The 20,654-nt window shown below is 32.1% G+C and overlaps 3 protein-coding genes across 3 annotated transcripts in view; 2 read left to right on the forward strand and 1 right to left on the reverse strand.

The window, feature by feature from the left end:
* Window positions 1-20,654, forward strand: part of LOC138306865 (splicing factor 3A subunit 1-like) — a 242,814-nt gene that overhangs the window by 42,394 nt on the left and 179,766 nt on the right. The window lies entirely within an intron of this gene.
* On the forward strand, window positions 286-3,348 carry LOC138306864 (clumping factor A-like). The gene is made up of 3 exons (XM_069247373.1): window positions 286-787; window positions 1,437-1,601; window positions 2,367-3,348. Exons 1-3 carry the CDS (start codon window positions 418-420, stop codon window positions 2,666-2,668), a joined length of 837 nt encoding a protein of 278 aa, XP_069103474.1. The 5' UTR covers window positions 286-417; the 3' UTR covers window positions 2,669-3,348.
* The window catches only part of LOC138306862 (uncharacterized), a 33,304-nt gene continuing 15,971 nt past the window's right edge, over window positions 3,322-20,654 (reverse strand). Inside the window, exons 6-7 of the mRNA XM_069247366.1 lie at window positions 4,241-4,622; window positions 3,322-3,591 (exon numbers count right to left, since the gene is read on the reverse strand). Of these exons, the coding sequence (XP_069103467.1) occupies window positions 3,332-3,591; window positions 4,241-4,622 (642 nt within the window). The 3' untranslated portion in view covers window positions 3,322-3,331. The remainder of the gene's footprint in view (window positions 3,592-4,240; window positions 4,623-20,654) is intronic.

The following is a 20,654-nucleotide window of genomic DNA, read 5'->3' on the forward strand; positions in this document are numbered from 1 at the left end:
TGGTAAACAGTATCCATAACTGTGTTCATCCACAATCTCCTTTGGAGGTGTCATGACCCGTACTTTGTAGAAACTCCATTTAAACATCATGTAGCTCACTTACTTTAACCGTCACCGCCATGTTCATTTGTTTTTCGGAATGCTTCTCGAGTTTACCCATTAGCACAACATTACATTATTTGCATAATGTAGTCACGATATGTAAAGTCGAGAAGCGTCCCGAGAGAAAAAAGAACATGGCGGTGACGGTTAAAGTAAGTGAGCTACACTTATAATTCTGTGTGTAACTTGTAATTCTGTGTGTAACTTGTAATTCTGTGTGTAACTTGTAATTCTGTATGTAACTTGTAATTCTGTGTGTAACTTGTAATTCTGTGTAATTCTTGTTTGTGATTGGCTGTATAGGAAGCAAAGGAAATGCGTAAGGCTAAGCATGCCACCATACAGGGCCCCAGCAGTCACTATGTGGATATTAAACAGGAGCCTCCAGGGACACCGACAGGTCAAGTTGCTACAGCAACAGCAGCCGGACCAAGTTTCCAGTTCCTTCAAAACATAAATCAAGAACCTATTGATTCAAGCTTGTTGTCAATGCAGAGTTCATCACAAAGTTCTTTCTCCCCAGGATCGTCACAGGTGTCAAACCTTTCACTGACACAGAGTACAAGCCTGAGTAACATCTCGGGGTCTGTGTGCGGGTCTTTCGACATCGATGAAGATAGTCAGTTCTCTCACAGCAGTAGTAAGAATGATATGTGGCTGACAGAGCATGACCTCAAAGCTGACTGTAAGTTAACTGTCCAATCAATGGTCATAATATCAACTTGTTAAATATATAGAAAATTAATGAAGGGACAAGTGAGGTTATGTGAAGTCCATGTTCTTGCAACTTCAGTGTTTGCCTTTGAACACTTGCATTAAGGGCAACAGAGTTTGTTCAAAATGATTGGCCTTCACTTTCACTTAAAAATATTCAGTTGAAATCAAATCTTTATATAAATATCTTCTGAATAAAAATAAAAGGCCATTATCTGGTGTTTGGCCTGTGACATGCTTTGAGGAGTGATGAGAGCTATAAACTTTTTTCATGTGTATGGCATTGACCTTCATTCAAGGTCACAGGGGTCAAATCTTTAAAATCTTTAAACAGCTTCTTGTCAATAACTTAAAGTCCTAGAGACTTAATATTAGGCCTGTAGTATGCTAGGATGTCAGAAACATGTTTTAACTGATCAAAAGTAAAATTTAGATATTTATATTTAAAATATAGATTTTAGAACAGGAGAGATAGAAATATTCAATGATGGGTGGCAAAGTCCCTCTGTGGTAGAAACATTCAATGATGGGTGGGGAAATCCCTCTGTGATAGAAACATTCAATGATGGGTGGGGAAGTCCCTCTGTGATGTCTACTAAACTGTAATATTACCTTCACAGCTAGTCTACCCAACTTGTTGATGACAGAAGACATGGATAATGTAGACTCTGAAAGTGACCTTGAGATTGACCCTGGCATGATAACACCACCTCTAGGTTCACCATCTAACCAACCCGACTCTCCTACAATCAACGATCTTCTCATGTCTATCACCTCAACAGATGGTAACGCAATTTCCTTCAGAAACAGTAACAAACATATTAGATTTAGATCAAACTTTACTCAAATATTTCATCAGGTTCCATCTTTTAGGTCAAACTGACGACCGAAATTTTCATAGTCATACAAAAATGTAAATACTTTCCTATTTAATCTGCCCGAAAGGGGATACTATGTTTTTAGCTCACCTGGCCCAAAGGGCATGTGAGCTTATGTCATGGCGTGACGTCCGGCGTCCAGCGTCAACATTTCCTTTAAATCGCTACTAGTCATAGAGTTCCGCATGGATTGTAATCAAATTTGGCCATAAACATCCTTGGGGGAAGAGGAACAGAACTTGTATAAATTTTGGCTCTGATCCCCCGGGGGCAGGAGGGGCGGGGCCCAATAGGGGAAATAGAGGTAAATCCTATAAATCGCTACTTGTCCTAGAGTTCTGCATGGATTGTGACCAAATTTGGCCACAAACATCCATGGAGGACGGGGAACAGAACTTGCATAAAGTTTGGCTTTGACCCCCCGGGGGCAGGAGGGGTGGGGCCCAATAGAGGAAATAGAGGTAAATATTCTAATTCCTTCAGAAAAGAAACAATGAACCTGTGTTTCGAACATTACTTGGCATTACAAACCAAGTGAGCAATACAGGCCCTCTGGGCCTCTTCTTTGTGGACATTACCATGTCAACATTAGTGACATTAGAATTGTCATGCTTTGGGTGTCTATAAACTTCACTTAAATATAATGACGTTAAACCTAACTTTTCTTTGTAGATTTGAGTGCAAGCATGGATTGTAATCAATCTGAGGATTCTCTCAGTGGCCAGGGGTATGAGACGTTAAACATAAAGGAATCCGAGGAAAAAGCCAGCGGTCAGATAAAAAATACACCACTGGGCAAAGATGATCAATCAGTTGTGGACTCAGAAAGTGAAAAAGAAAGTGAAAGTGAAAACAGTTCTTCTGAAGACTCTGATTCCACTGCAGCTGTACAAAGTGAAAGTAGACCCAAACTGAAGCGGACAAAGGCAAAGGTAGTTGATGCAGCAGAAGAAAGTTTACCCCCTCCAAAGTAAGGTTTATTTTGTTAATTCTTAAAAAGTACAAGTTTGTATAACTTGTCTAAACTGGATGTCATCAGGCCAGCATTGTTGGCAGGTATAGACAGGTTCTAGATTATACAGATGAGCATTGTTGGCAGGCAGTATTGCCAACTCACCCGATTTCCCCGGGTTGACCCGTTTTGTAGACATTTTAGAATGCGTAACCCGATTGATTGATGTATTCGTCCTTGCTTCTGATGACCAGTTAGGCGGCAGGCACAGGTAAAACTGTCTATCACAGCGGGAGGCTGAAAAGTGTAGTCTGCGGATGAGGCTTGCACACATTTAGCTTAAATTAAAGGTCATCTTCATTAGACAATGAGTATGAAACTCATATTGTGAAACCGATAAGTTCCTTTTTGTAAACATAAATTCTTGGAAGTATATTGGTATAGCTATATAGCGGTGGTAAAGTACAATAGAGACGATTTATGGCCAAATTTGATTACAATCCATGCGGAACTCTATGACTAGTAGCGATTTAAAGGAAATGTTGACGCTGGACGCCGGACGCCACGCCATGACATAAGCTCACATGCCCTTTGGGCCAGGTGAGCTAAAAACATAGTATCCCCTTTCGGGCAGATTAAATAGGAAAGTATTTACATTTTTGTATGACTATGAAAATTTCGGTCGTCAGTTTGACCTAAAAGATGGAACCTGATGAAATATTTGAGTAAAGTTTGATCTAAATCTAATATGTTTGTTACTGTTTCTGAAGGAAACGTTACCATCTGTTGAGGTGATAGACATGAGAAGATCGTTGATTGTAGGAGAGTCGGGTTGGTTAGATGGTGAACCTAGAGGTGGTGTTATCATGCCAGGGTCAATCTCAAGGTCACTTTCAGAGTCTACATTATCCATGTCTTCTGTCATCAACAAGTTGGGTAGACTAGCTGTGAAGGTAATATTACAGTTTAGTAGACATCACAGAGGGACTTCCCCACCCATCATTGAATGTTTCTATCACAGAGGGATTTCCCCACCCATCATTGAATGTTTCTACCACAGAGGGACTTTGCCACCCATCATTGAATATTTCTATCTCTCCTGTTCTAAAATCTATATTTTAAATATAAATATCTAAATTTTACTTTTGATCAGTTAAAACATGTTTCTGACATCCTAGCATATTACAGGCCTAATATTAAGTCTCTAGGACTTTAAGTTATTGACAAGAAGCTGTTTAAAGATTTTAAAGATTTGACCCCTGTGACCTTGAATGAAGGTCAATGCCATACACATGAAAAAAGTTTATAGCTCTCATCACTCCTCAAAGCATGTCACAGGACAAACATCAGATAATGGCCTTTTATTTTTATTCAGAAGATATTTATATAAAGATTTGATTTCAACTGAATATTTTTAAGTGAAAGTGAAGGCCAATCATTTTGAACAAACTCTGTTGCCCTTAATGCAAGTGTTCAAAGGCAAACACTGAAGTTGCAAGAACATGGACTTCACATAACCTCACTTGTCCCTTCATTAATTTTCTATATATTTAACAAGTTGATATTATGACCATTGATTGGACAGTTAACTTACAGTCAGCTTTGAGGTCATGCTCTGTCAGCCACATATCATTCTTACTACTGCTGTGAGAGAACTGACTATCTTCATCGATGTCGAAAGACCCGCACACAGACCCCGAGATGTTACTCAGGCTTGTACTCTGTGTCAGTGAAAGGTTTGACACCTGTGACGATCCTGGGGAGAAAGAACTTTGTGATGAACTCTGCATTGACAACAAGCTTGAATCAATAGGTTCTTGCTTTATGTTTTGAAGGAACTGGAAACTTGGTCCGGCTGCTGTTGCTGTAGCAACTTGACCTGTCGGTGTCCCTGGAGGTTCCTGTTTAATATCCACATAGTGACTGCTGGGGCCCTGTATGGTGGCATGCTTAGCCTTACGCATTTCCTTTGCTTCCTATACAGCCAATCACAAACAAGAATTACACAGAATTACAAGTTACACACAGAATTACAAGTTACATACAGAATTACAAGTTACACACAGAATTACAAGTTACACACAGAATTACAAGTTACACACAGAATTATAATTCACATGCAGAACTATAAGTTACACACAGAATGATAATCCACATACAGAATTATAATTCACATGCAGAATTATATTTTCACATGCAGAATTATAAGTTATACACAGAATTATAAGTTACACACAGAATTATAAGTTACACACAGAATTACAAGTTACACACAGAATTATAAGTTACACACAGAATTATAAGTTACACACAGAATTATAAGTTACACACAGAATTATAAGTCACACACAGAATTATAAGTTACACACAGAATTATAAGTTACACACAGAATTACAAGTTACACACAGAATTATAAGTTACACACAGAATTATAAGTTACACACAGAATTATAAGTTACACGCAGAATACTAAGTTACACACAGAATTATAAGTCACAAACAGCATTATAAGTTACACACAGAATTATAAGTTAAAGCCGCATAATCCGTATCTTTTAGGGTCCGTAAATCAACAAAAGAAAATTAGTGTATATATATTATAAAAAATTATCAACTTTCCCCTAACTACACACCAAAAAAGTCACTAATTCAAAAGAAATTAATGATTAAAAGTTCGATATTCAGAGTGTTTGAATATGCATACTGCGACATTTTCAATGCTTAGACGATCACGTGACTTTCCAGACCAAACGAAATGGCGTGCCCAGTTATAAGTGTGTAGTTCATGTTAGCAGAAGAACTTGTTACTTATCATGAACATGTGAATGTTTTGTTATGTGATGAAGTTAAAGAGTCCCCCAGAACAATAAATATACATTATTGTCCTGTACACATACTTCCATTCGGTTGTTTTGAGTGTTTACAATACGGCGATCGGTTGACAATGCTTTGCCAAATTTTCCGGGGGCTACCGGAGGGATTTTTGTTGGAACGGTATCTAAACTTCGTATAAAATACGTGTTGCGATACAATACATCGTACTAGACTAGATAATAAATTGTACAAAAATGTACCAGATATATAAATCGATAAATAATGAAATAGACAAGATACATCGTACTAGATAGAGACAAAAATGGTTATCTACATGTAAATCTCTAGTGATACTTTTTTAAATAAATATCTCAGACGATATTTAACTTGCCTTGGATAACCATTTGATTTATAAAGGTCCAAATGAAATACAATAATAAATCAAGTAAAAAAAGCACGGAGAGCAAACTTGACATTATATGCATTTTTGTTCAAAGTCATATGTGTATACATGTATACATATCAAGGTGTGATAAAAAAAATCACCATGTACCGCCATAAACGAGTATAAAACTTTATACATGTATGCATATTGCTGATATTTATGTTGGAAAAGCTCCATGTTCGTTAAAAACATGATGATAAATTTCTCTGGTGAATCTATAAACATTTGGTTATATGATTTCAAGGATTACAGAAAATTAAAAAAAAATAAAAGAAAGAAAGGGGTTGAGGTTGAAATAAGGCGGTTTAGTGTGTGTTATAAGTTCTGAATGTCTGATATGCAATTATGTATACATTTTCTGTGTAGATAATGAAGACAGCTCTCTTGGTTTAATTTGTGATGTACATGTACATATGATATAGTTTGCCAATGAACCATATAGCTATCATATTATATGATGTCCATAATTTGCCTCTGAATCAAATGAACCTAGGTGTTTCTTATACAATCATATTCATACACAAATAACACATACATATACATTGTATAATGTACATGTACACATATTATGCATTGAATTTTAAGTAAAAAAAATGACTGGAGTTCAAAATAGCATCCAGTAGTAATTAAGATAACCATAGCATGTGATTCTCATGTCATCAAGTAATTGCAGTAAAAATTAATTTTCCACGATGTATATAGTCTAACCTGATGGAAAATCTAACTTTATTAGATTAGATTAGATTGTGTTAGTTTATTTTTATATATTCAAGCAATCAGAATTCCTTTATAGTGTGATATTGCTCCAAATACTAAGTGGAGTTGCTAAGCGCTTTTACATGTAGACCTTGATTGACCTGGACTAATCAAAGTTATTGACAAGTCTATTCCTTTCTAATTCAATCAAAACTTTGCAACTTAAAAATAGTCAATAATGAATAATGCAATTTAACAACAGGCACCACAGGCTATTGTCTCTACAGATATATGGATATTCTTATATATGTGCAATATGTGTATTACACAACAAATTTTATAATTACACATAGGGATATCTGTATATCTATAGAGCCAAAATCTTGACACTGACTTTTGACCCAAATAACCTTTGATCTAGCCCCAGTCTTGTTTGCTATTTATTTTCTGTATTTGAACATTTCTAAATTGAACACTACATAATTAAACAACTCAGACAAATGACATAATTCTTATTTTAATTGGTTTATTGGTCATAAATTATTCAAAAGTTATACATACAAGGTATGTAAACATGCAATATTCATTATTATTCCTTTTTTATTTGTGTGAAGAAGAAATAAATTACTAAAAAACATCCTGGAAATAATAGTAAAGAATTATGCTAGGTTTGTACTTCAAGTTTGAATCTGTCCTTCCTTATTGAAAATCATATATATCACAAAGTTACACCACTTATTCATTGGTGTAAATTATGGAATTAAATAGTGGAAAATAATTAAATTATAATTCTGTTACTTAATACAAACTGAGTAACATTACATGCTATGTGTTACTTAATTACAATTCTTTTTACAGTGAACTCCATAATTCTGTAATTTTTTGTAATTACACACATAATTAAATTTAATTCTGTGTGTAACAGTAATTAATGTATATCGTACAATGTACACACAATGATTTTTATAAACGCATATAATTTATGTGTTACTGTTGTAACAAAATTGTATAAGATATAACACTTTTGTGTTAACACTATAGTTCATTTCATTAAAACAGAACCAAACTTATAAATATAAGTTACTGTTCATCATTATAATACGAGAATTATAAGTGGTTTTGGTACATGTGAATTATAATTTACATGTTCAATTTATATAATAAACATATGTATTCACAAAATTATTTATGTTAAATAAACAATGTCATTAATAATTATTCACATTGTGAATTATAAAATACACATGTCCAAATTATAATTTTGACTTTCTGTCTTAAGTTAAAATAAAATTTTGCATGACACAAGTATTTAATTTTCTGTGTAAATTATTGGGGAAAGTTTATACACAATCTTTATGTGAACTAATAATAATTCTTGTTATTTATATTTCACCACAGAATTATAAGACAGATTTATCTCATGTTTTTAATTTAATTCGAACATGAATTTAAAACAACATAAATAAGTTACACACAGAATATAATTATACACAGAATACATTACAATTTAAAGTTACACACAGAATTATAATACACACAGTTTATAATTACATGGTGATTAAGTTACACACAGATATATATATGTACTGTATAATACACATTATAATTATAAGTGTGTAACTTATAATGTTAAGACAGCAGATTATAATTCACACAGAATTATAAGCTCTCAGTGCTTATTTTACTTGATTATAAGTTATTATAATTTAACATTATAATTCCTGAGTTAAATTAAAATTACAAGTTACAACAAGAATTAAAGTGTACACATTATAAGTCTGACATATTATAATTAAATTATAATTCACTTTATAATTACATGTAATAATTTTTTAATTATAAGTACACACAGTATTATAAGTTATTTGTTAAAATTTATGATAGAATTATTATATATTACAAGTTACATAGAATTTAATTACTACACAGAATTATAATTACACATTTATAATCTTACACACAGAATAATATAAGTATACAGTTATTTATAAGTTAAACACAGTATTTTAAGTACAACAGATTTAGAGATACCAGTTCACACCACAAATAATTACTGAAGTTATAATTCCCACAGAATTATAATTTCACAGAATTATTATTTACACACACGAATCACATACAGAATTATAATTCACACAAATTATAATTAAACACAGAATTCACATGTGTATTATAAGTTACACATTTATAATTTGCACACAGAATTATAATTCCATGTTATTGTTCACAGAATTATAAGTTAAACACAGAATTATAAATTCACACAGAATAACAAGTTAACATTCATAATTCATGATTATAATTACACAAGAATTATAAGTTAAACACAGAATTATAATTACACACAGAATTATAATTAACACAGGTATAACACACACATTTAATTTGGTCAACTTATAATTCACATGCAGAATTATAAGTTCAGCACAGAATTATAATTCACAGAATTATAAGTTACATACTTTTATAATTTACACACAGAATTATAATTAAATTATTTTACATCATTAATTCTAAAATCTTTTGCAATTACACACTCTTTTTACTGTGTACACACAGAATTACATGGAAAGTTACACACAAATCTTAATTATAACTTGTTAATATAAGTTACATGTGAATTATAATTACACACAGAATTATAATTTGTGTGAATTATAATTACACAGGACCATAAAAGATACGGAATTATAAGTTTACACAGAATTATAAGTTTAACTTATAATTCACATGTGTAATTATAATTACTGTTTGTGAATTATAATTCACACACAGAATTATAAGTGTAACACACAGAATTATAAGTTACACAACAGAATTATAATTCTGCAGAATGTTACACAGAATTATAATTCTGTGTATAACTTACACATAGAATTATAATTTACACAGAATTATAATCACACAGAATTATAAGTGTGTAACTTATAATTCTGTGTGTAACACAGAATTTATTAAGTTATAATTCACAGTGTATAAGTAACACTTATAATTTACACACTTATAATTATAAGTTAACTTATAATTCACACTTATAATTCTGTGTTTAATTATAATTCTGTGTGTAACACAAGAATTATAAGTAACACACAGTTATAATAACACACAGAATTATAATTTGTGTTACACACAGAATTATAATTCACAATGAATTACACACAATAATTATAAGTTACACACAGAATTATAAAGTTACACACAGAATTATTCAATTTATGTCACACAGAATTATAATTCTGTGTGTAAATTATAAGTTCACACAGTGATTTATACAAATCTGTGTTAACACATAATTATAAGTGAAACTAACTTAACACAGAATTATAATTCACACAGAATTATAATTACATGTTATAATTAACAACAGAATTATTTACACACAGTGTGTAACATTGTTATAATTACACACAGAATTATAATTTGTGATTATAAGTTACACACAGAATGCGTTACACACAGAATTATAAGCATACACATAAGGAATTATAAGTTACATACAGAATTAGTTACACACAGAATTATAAGTAACACAGAAATTACAAGTTCCAGAATTATAATTACACACAGAATTATAAGTTACACACAGAATTATAAGTTACACACAGCAACAGAATTATAAGTTACACACAGAATTAAAGTAACAAGTTTAACACACACAGAATTATAAAGTTCACACAGAATTATAATTCACACAAATTATAAATTCACACAGAATTATAAGCTTGTTGTCACAGAATTAATTACACACAGAATTTAATTCCCAGGAATTATCACAGAATTAAAGTTCACACACAGAATTATAAGTTACACACAGAATTATAATTCACACAGAATTATAAGTTCACACATCGAAAGATATAAGTTCTCACACAGAATTATAAGTTACACACATAAATGAATAATTCACACACAGAATTATAATTACACACAAAGCAGAATTATAAGTTCACACACAGAATTATAATTACACACAGAATTATAAGTTACACACACAGAATTATAATTCACACACAGAATTAAGTTACACATTATAAGTTACACAGAATTATAATTACAACACACACAGAATTATAAGTTATTATAAGTTACACACAGAATTAAAGTTTTGCACAGAATTATAAGTCAACACACAGAATTATAAAGTTACACACAGAATTTAAGTTCAACACATGATTATAAGTTACACATTCAGAATTATAAGTTACACACAGAATTATAATTCAAAGATTATAAGTTACACAGAATTATAAGTTACACACAGAATTATAAGTTATATACAGAATTATAAGTTACACACAGAATTATAAGTTACACACAGAATTAAAGGCACATTATTATGTTACACACAGAATTTAAGTTACACACAGACATTATTTACACACAGAATTAGAATTCACACAGAATTTTTCATGAATATGGCATTGACACTTCATTCAAGGTCACAGGGGTTACACAAATCTTTAAAGAATTTTATTACACACAGAATTATAAGTCAATAAATTAAAGTCCAGAACTTAATATAAGGCACGCACAGTACACAGAATTATAATTCACAAAGAATTTTTAACACAGAATGATAAAGTTTTACACACAGAATTATAATTCACATACAATTATATTTACAACAGAATTATAAGTCACACACAGAATTATAATTATACATGAGAATTATAAGTTTCAATGAATTACAAAGTCCCTATGTTTACACAGAATTATAATTCAATGAATTATAAGTTACACACAAATTATAAGTTACACACAGAATGATAATTACAACATTCAGAATTACAGTCCCACAGAATGATAATTACACACATTATAACTGTATTATATTATAAGTCACACAAAGAATTATAAGTTACACACAGAATTATAATTCACATGAAGAATTATAAGTTACACACAGAATTATAATTCACACACAGAAATTATAATTCACATGAGATTATAAAGTTACCACAGAATTGTAATAACACACAGAATTATAAGTTCACACACAAGTTCACCATTATAATTCACACACAGAATTATAAGTTACACACAAATTATAATTCACACACAGAATTATAAGTTAAGTTACACAGAATTATAAGTTACACACAGATTATAATTTCACACACAGAATTATAAGTTACACACACAAATTATAAGTTCAAACTTATAAGTTCAAAATTATAATTCACACATAGCAGAATTATAAGTTTTTAAAATTCACAACTGACACAGAATTATAATTTTCATAGAATTATAAGTTACACACAAAAATTAAATTACACACAGAATTATAATTTAATACACCAGAATTAAAGTTACACACAGAATTTTAAGTTACACAGAATTATAAAAGGGCAATTATAAGTTACACACAGAATTATAAGTTCACGAATTATAATTACACACAGAATTAAGTTACACACAGAATTATAAGTTACACACAGAATTAATAATTACACACAGAATTATAAGTTACACACAGAATTATTAAGTTATCACACAGAATTATAAGTTACATCAAAATTTTACACACATAAATCACACATTATATTTTACCACACGCTTATAAGAATAATATAATTCACACACAGAATTCACACAGAATTATAAGTTACAAACAGGAATTATAAGTTTCACACAGAATTATAAGTATGAGTTAATACACATTGTTAATAAACACACAGAGATTGACACACAAATTAATTTAAGCTTACACACAGAATTATAAGTTACAGACTACAATTTTAAGCACTCACAGAATTATAACAGTTTTACACAGAATTATAAGTTACACACAGAATTATAAGTTACACACAGAATATAAGTCATCAGAATAAGTTACAAGAACGAATTATAAATTACAATCAGGTTATAATTCACAAATGTCTACAAAAATTCAACATGCAGGGAATTATAAGTTACACACACAAATACTAAGTTACACACAGAATGCTCATCTGTATAATCAGAATTATAATTTCACCTGCCAACATAATGCTGGCAGAATTAACATCCAGTTTAGAATTATAAGTTATACAAATTGTAAGTTAAGAATTAACAAGTTACACACAGAATTATAAAAATTCACACAGACTTTAAGTTTACAGGGGGTAAACTTTCATGCAGAATTATAATGCACAACAGAAAATAAGTTACACACATAGAATTTTCCACACAGAATATAAGTTTCACACAGAATTATAATTCACACAGAATTATAAGTTTCACAAGAATTATAAGTTACACTGTTTTTTTAAAGTTACTTTTACTTTCAGAATTTTTCACTTTCTGAGTCCACAACTGATATGATCATTTTGCACACAGATTATTTTATCTGACCGCTGGCTTATTTCACTCAGAAAAATCCTTTATTATAAAGTTTAACGTCTCAATTATAAGTCACACACAGAATTATAAGGTCAAATCCAAATTAGTTATATTACACACAGCAGAATTAACTCAAATCACAAAGAATTATAAGTTAACACACAATTATATTATAAGTTACACACAGAATTATAACACCCAAAGCATTTATAATTCAAATTCTAATGTTTCACACAATGTTGACATGGTAAAGAATTATAAGTTCAAACACAATTATAAGTCACACCAGAATTATAATTTACACACACAGAATGGTAATTGTAATGCATTAATGTTCGTTAACACAATTTATAAGTAAAGAATTCATTATTTATCAAGTCATCAAAGAAGAATTAGAATAAGTTATACACACAGAATTTCCTCATTGGGCCCACAGAATTATAAGTTACCCACAGAATTATAAGCACAAATTACACTTTATGCAAGTTCTGTCACCCGTCCCAATTTATGGATGTTTGTGGCCAAATTTGGTCAAATCCATTTATAAGTTAACACAGAAGTATTATGGCTACTAAGTATAAGTTTACACACAGAATTATTTACACATATTTCCCCTATTAAGGGCCCCGTTACTCAGAATTATAATTCACATACAGCAGCCAAAATTTATACACAAATTTAATTCACACCAGAGAATTATAAGTTTACACACAAATTATAATTATCAAAGTTACGGAACTCTATGACTAGTAGCGACACACAAATTATAAGATTTGACACAGAATTATACAGCACAACAGTATTAATTGACATAATTACATTCATAAATGGGCCATGAGCTAAAAACATAGTATAATTTACACACAGAATTATAATTCACAGAATTATAAGTATTTTACAAGTTACACACAGAATTTAAGTCTATGAAAATTTCGTCACACAGAATTATAAGTTACACACAAAATTTATGGAACCTGATAAATATTTAGAGTAAAGTTTGACACACAGAATTATAATTTTGTTACTGTTACACAGAAGGAAATTGTGTTACACACATCTGTTATAAGTTACACACAGAATTAATAAGTTATAATTATAATTCACATTAGAAGGAGAGTCGGGTTAAGTTACACACAGAATTACAACCTAGAGGTTATTTTACACACAGAATCTATTATCATGCACAGAATTATAAAGTTACACACAGAATTATAATTTATTACATTATCATCCATGAATCTATGTTACATCAACAATTAAAGGTACACTACACAGAATTATAATATTACAGTTTATAGACATCACAGAGGGACAAGTTCCCCACCCATCATTGAATGTTTCTATCACAGAGAATTTCCCCACCCATCACATGAATGTTTCTACACACAGAGAATTTATAAAGTTACACACAGAATTATAATTAAATATATTCACATGCAGAATCCTGTTCAGTTCAAAATTATAATTTAATATAAATATCTAAATTTTACTTTTGATCAGTTAAAATGTACATGTTTCTGACATCCTAGCATACTTACAGGCAAATTTATAAGTTATACACAATTATAGTACTTTAAGTTATTGACAAGAATAATTGTTTAAAGATTTTAAGATTTGACCCCAGAACCTATAATGAAGGTAAGTTATTCACATGCCATACACATGATTATAAGTTTATAGCTCTCATCACTCCTAAAGCATGGCCAAACACAGATAATGGCCTTTTATTTTTATTACAGAAGATTTTAAGTATAAAGATTTGATTTACAACTGAATATTTTTAAGTGAAAGTGAAGTTACACAAATTTTAACAATTATGTTACACAGCCCTTAATGCAACAGTTTAAAGGCAAACACAGAAGTTGCATTATGAACATGGACTTCACATAACCTCACTTGTTACCACACAAGTAATTTTCATATATTTAACAAATTTGATATTATGACACATTGAAATGTTTACAGTTACTTTGGTTATCAATGTTTACATACGCTTTGAGGTCATGCTAGTGTAAATGTGTTACATATGTTGTGGTGTATGGTAATCATTCACATTTATAAGTTACACACAGAATGTATAATTACTGACTATCTATCGATGTCGAAATTATACCCGCACACAGACCCCGAATGTTACTCAGGCAGAATTATAATGTTACATCTGTGGTCAGTGAAATGTGTTTGTTACACACAGAATGTGTACGATCCTGGGGAGAAAGTGTTACACACATGTGATGTAACTCTGTTACATTGACAACAAGCTTGAATCAATAGGTTCTTGATTTATGTTTAGTGAAGGAACTGGAAATGTTGAAGTGGTCCGGCTGCTTATGTTGTAGCAACTTTATGTCGGTGTCCCTGGAAATTATCCTGTTTAAATATTACACATGTGTTACATTATGCTGGGGCCCTGTACATGGTGGCAATGCAGAATTAGCCTTACGCATTTCCTTTGGTGTAAGTCCTATACAGCCAATCACAAACAAGAATTATTACACAGAATTACAAGTTACACACAGAATTACAAGTTACATACAGAATTACAAGTTACACACAGAATTACAAGTTACACACAGAATTACAAGTTACACACAGAATTATTAAGTGTAGCTCACTTACATTAAGCGTCACCGCCATGTTCTTTTTATGTCTCTCGGGACGCTTCTCGACTTTACATATCGTGACTACATTATGCAAATAATGTAAATGTTGTGCTAATGGGTAAACTCGAGAAGCATTCCGAAAAACAAATGAACATGGCGGTGACGGTTAAAGTAAGTGAGCTACATGATGTTTAAATGGAGTTTCTACAAAGTACGGGTCATGACACCTCCAAAGGAGATTGTGGATGAACACAGTTATGGATACTGTTTACCACCACAAGCGTAGATTTTGTGATTTTGGCTTGGTTTTTGAGGTGCCCATTAGAGCCGAGACGACATTTAGACCGGACAAGGAAATGTCTACCTGGCATATTTTTCATAAATTTCCCGATTCATCAAGCCATACCTTCGTCAGTACTTGGCCAATTTTGTTCATCAAGCACTCAATGGAAAGATAAATTATTTCTCTTTAAGGTAAGATATCAGTCAATGTTTTATATTAACCATTTATTAAAATAATAAAAAAAATACCCGTAGGTCCGTTTTTCTCTACTGCCGAGTTCATACCCTTGATACTATAATATATATATGTATACTATTGGTTAAAAATTTTCGTGCCAGGTCCCTGTGATAACTAGCATGCTTGAGTGTACAACATATATAATCCCTGACTGTACCCGTACTATACAACCTATATAACTTACATCCTTGACTGTACCCGTACTACACCACATATATCATTTACATCCCTGACTGTACCCGTACTACACCATATATATCATTTACATCCCTGACTGTACCCGTACTACACCACATATATCATTTACATCCCTGACTGTACTCGTACTATACAACATAACTTACGTCCTTGACTGTACCCGTACCATCAAACATTATATAACTTACATCACTGAGTTTCCCCGTACATAAATATCAGAGACTATGAATTTAGTGTCTAGATTATGACATCATTATTTAAATGACCGGAACAGACTAATTAATCTCCCTTTATTGCACAAGTAGCTGTGACTAATTTGGAATGGTATTAGTGCGAGTCTGTATACAAAATTGCATCTCGAAGCAACCTTTGTATGAGTACTTAGGAAGCGTACTGTAGCTGTGCATAATTCTTTGAAACAAGTCGAGTTTTTTATAACTATTTATGGCATGCCGAACGTTGCAAAATTCAATAAGTAAAATAAAATGTGTAAAAAAATATTTTTGTAATATATCGTTATATGTGTTCAATATAAAATATCCCTGATCATACCTAGGAATATATATTACAGATATATATTTATCCTGCAACTGTCCCACATACTGACCGATAACTACTGCCAGATAAACTTGTGCTTTATCCGTCAATACGATATGCTTTATCCGTCAATACGATCACGTAAATTTGTTCCATATCTGACGGAACTTTTTCAAAACTTATACCCAGAAAACTTGAACCATCCGGTGAATGAAACGTCATCATTCCCGCGTAAAACGTACGTCACATTCACCGAAATGACGTCAGTTTTACGATATCGAATCTCGTATGGCGGTGTCGTCTTTTTTCTTGCTCATGACAAAGGTATGTTATAGTTGAATAAGGAGAAGTCTATAATGGATAATTTAATTGTTAATTGAGTATTTTTCATTTCCATTCTTCCTTTTCAGTGATATATCACACTGAATAGAGAAATTGATTGGTTGGTTATTTTGCTGTTACTGTTTGTGAATCGGCTATTTTATTATTAATTTTCTCCACAGCAGTACAAAAAAACGGAGTACACACACAACACCAAAAACAAACCACTCTAGTCTCATTGCTCGGTTAATTGGAATGAAACTTTACCCCTCCTCCGCATCCAAAGAAGCGTCGTTTCGCTTCGAGCGGAACACAAAGTAAATAAAAAACTGTCAATTTCAATTTGCTTTTCGCGCGTTTTTGAATGGAATGGTCATAAAAATGGTTGCACATGCACTGGATAAACAGAATACAACACAACGGTTAGTATCCTATACAAATAACAAGTTTTACTTTTGGTCTCTACACGGAAAGCCGAAAATGACTCGGCAAAGCCTCGTCATCTCGGCTTTCCTAAGTCTCGCACCAAAATAAACCTTGTATTGTAAGATACTAACCATGTATTCTCTATATATGTCGTACACAGGTAAAACAATAATGGAAATTGACTTATTCAGAAATAAAATGGTTCTAAGAACTATCTCAACTAAAGGTTTAACCTTGAAAATTATTCCAGTCTAGTACTGTAATTACGGGATCGTGGCATATAGCAATCATCCGTAATTTCTAAGGTATTGGTAAAAATTCTAAGCATATATGTTCACCGTTTCGAATCTACATGTACATGTATAGTCATACAAGAAGGGTTACGACATTGCCAGTCTAAATATACTTATTTGAATATCACTAAGTGTAGTTTTAAAAAGGTACAAGATATTATATCTATTTATAATGCCTGTATACATATATAATATATATATATATATTTCATTTTTCATTTGAACACTATGTGGTTACTTTTTGGATTATATGATAAATGTTCATATCATTCTATTAAATCTCGGTATGATATACAAAAGGATCGACAGAAAATATACTATTTTAAGGATTTAGTATAATTTTGAAATAATGAATTTAAATCTACACTTATACTGTAATTTAGAAACATATATCAGAAATATCATTGATGTATTTCTGCTTTTTAGTTAACGTTATGGATAAAGTTACAAAGGCAACAATATAGATATACATATAATTTTCTGTATAAGATCGGTACTGTTACTCCAATATCACATAACTGATAACCGTCCACATTTTATTTTTACTCAAAAACTGTGCCGTGTTTGTATCGTTAAAGCAGAAGTTTGAAATAAAAACACGGATTCTAGATATATTCATGCTAAATTTTGGGATTTTAGTCGTAAAAAGATATTGTTAGATTATACTGTTTTTTTTATTACACAGAAATTTACATAATATGATATATCTAAATCCAAGGATTTATAAGTGAGAAGGATTCGTGTCTGTCTCTTTACACTACTAAACACCACGCGAGACGCTTATGAACCGGGAATAAAAACCGTTTTTCTCAACAAATACTTGTCTCATCGAGTCAAACGAAACACCAATGTAAAGTAAATTAAATTTCACAACGTTTATAACTTGCTTTAAAGATGGAAGATTTAGAAGAAATGTCTTAAACTATCGTTAAAAAAATACGACCGCTCATGAAATGGAAGCACGCTTCAGAAAGTAAGACGGTAACCCTCGCACCCCCCATCAAAGGCTGCGGCGGCGGATATCAAAGGAAATCAGTCGTCGCCCAACGTCACGGTCAGTGCACAAACACAAAAGCGCCTGCGCTGTCTTTGCCCAAAACCCAGTGTGACTTATCCTTCTCATAAACGTCCTTGCTAAATCTAAGTCCAAACTGATGCGAACATCATTTTGATATCGCTATCAAATTGGACTGAATATCTAATCTAAAGTTATATATATGCTTGTTTGAATGTTTGAAATGGAATGTTTTGAAACTGAAAATATCTACATCATTAAGCTAGAATAACCATTTACTCGAAAATCTCAAATTGTAGATCTAACGTATACGTGTATGTGCTGTATAGATGTATAGTACTAGGCTTACCTTGTGTAGCCGCGGACTACTGTGACATATCACAAGACCACGTGACCGGCTAGCTCATTATCTCTGAACCGTAGTCGACACTACCCGTAAATCACGACCAAAACCAACCGATAGCGCTAAAAACTAGGCGATTCAATGGGTGGGACCTAATTTTTCATTCACCCAAAGCAATATCCTGACGTATTATCAAAAAAAAAATTTGGCTGGACAAATCCTTTAAATCTAAAACTTGTGAATACTTTAATGTTTAACCTACGTTACTCTGTCTATATAAATATGTCTATATATGTTTACTTTATATATCAAAACAAAATAAAGGTTACAAATTAGGATATAACTAAAGAGATAAAGGAGGAATAAGAGACACCAACGCATATTTTTGCTTGTTATAGAGGGTTTTGCTTAGAACGTACAGTGGTTATTCTTAACTAAGTCGGCGTAAAGTATAATTCGTTGTCTACACACATATTAGCCTTTTGCATTTTCTAATGTTCAGGGTCAACATTCCCGTTACCGCGATTGCCTTTCACCATAATAAATCCGGGTTCATTACGAATTCCTGTCTTTCTTATTTGTTGTATAGACAATGTTTGTTTGTTGGGTGGGTTGTTGTGTTGTTGTTTGTGTGATGTGGATTGTGTGTTCTGTTGTTTGGATGTGCTGATGTGTTATGGTTTGTTTGCTGTGATGTCTGTGTTTGTGTGATGTTTGTGTAGTGCTGTTGTTGTTTGATTTTGTTGTATTTGTTGTTTGCGTGGTTGAGTGTTGTGGTGGGGTTTGTGTTGTGAGTTTGTGTTTTGTGTGATGTTTTTGTTGTGTTGATGTGTCGTGTTGTTGTGTAATTGTTGTCTTGTGTTGTGTGGTTGTGTGATATTATGTTTATGTTTGATGCGTTGTGTGTGTTGTGTGAAGTAATGTTGAGTGATGTTTTGTTGTGTGATTGTTGTGTTACTTTTGTTGTGTGGAGAGTGATTTCTTTAGTGGTATGGTGTTGTGTTGTGTAGTGTTTGTTGTGTGTTGTGTGTTGCAGGTGTGTTGCTAGTGCTGTGTGATGCTGTGTGGTTTCGTGGCTGTTGTGCGGTGTCCCGTGTTGTGTTGTTGTAGTAAAATAAACGAGTTCTCTAATGGGGTCACTTTTCAACGTGGGTCTATTCTTCCAACAGGGACGGTGTAAAAACAGTGCGCTGTAATGTTCAGTTTTTCAACGGTTTATTGGGTGCATTTTTCAACGATGAAAACTGACCCGACGGTCAATTTTTCAACGCGCGAAGTCCATATTCAACGTTTACACCGGACCGGGTTAGGGACAGAACTACTATATATTCCACTATGAAGAGCTTACGATAACAATTTCGTAAATTATTTATTAACAAGAGTAGAGGCCCCAGTGGGCCTGTCTCGCTCACCTGGTTTGGTTATTCCATAGTATTGTTCTGAATACAGGTTCATTGTTTCTTTTCCTCTATTTC

The sequence above is a fragment of the Argopecten irradians genome, chromosome 14 (genome assembly GCF_041381155.1).
Source record: "Argopecten irradians isolate NY chromosome 14, Ai_NY, whole genome shotgun sequence".
Taxonomy (NCBI): domain Eukaryota; kingdom Metazoa; phylum Mollusca; class Bivalvia; order Pectinida; family Pectinidae; genus Argopecten; species Argopecten irradians.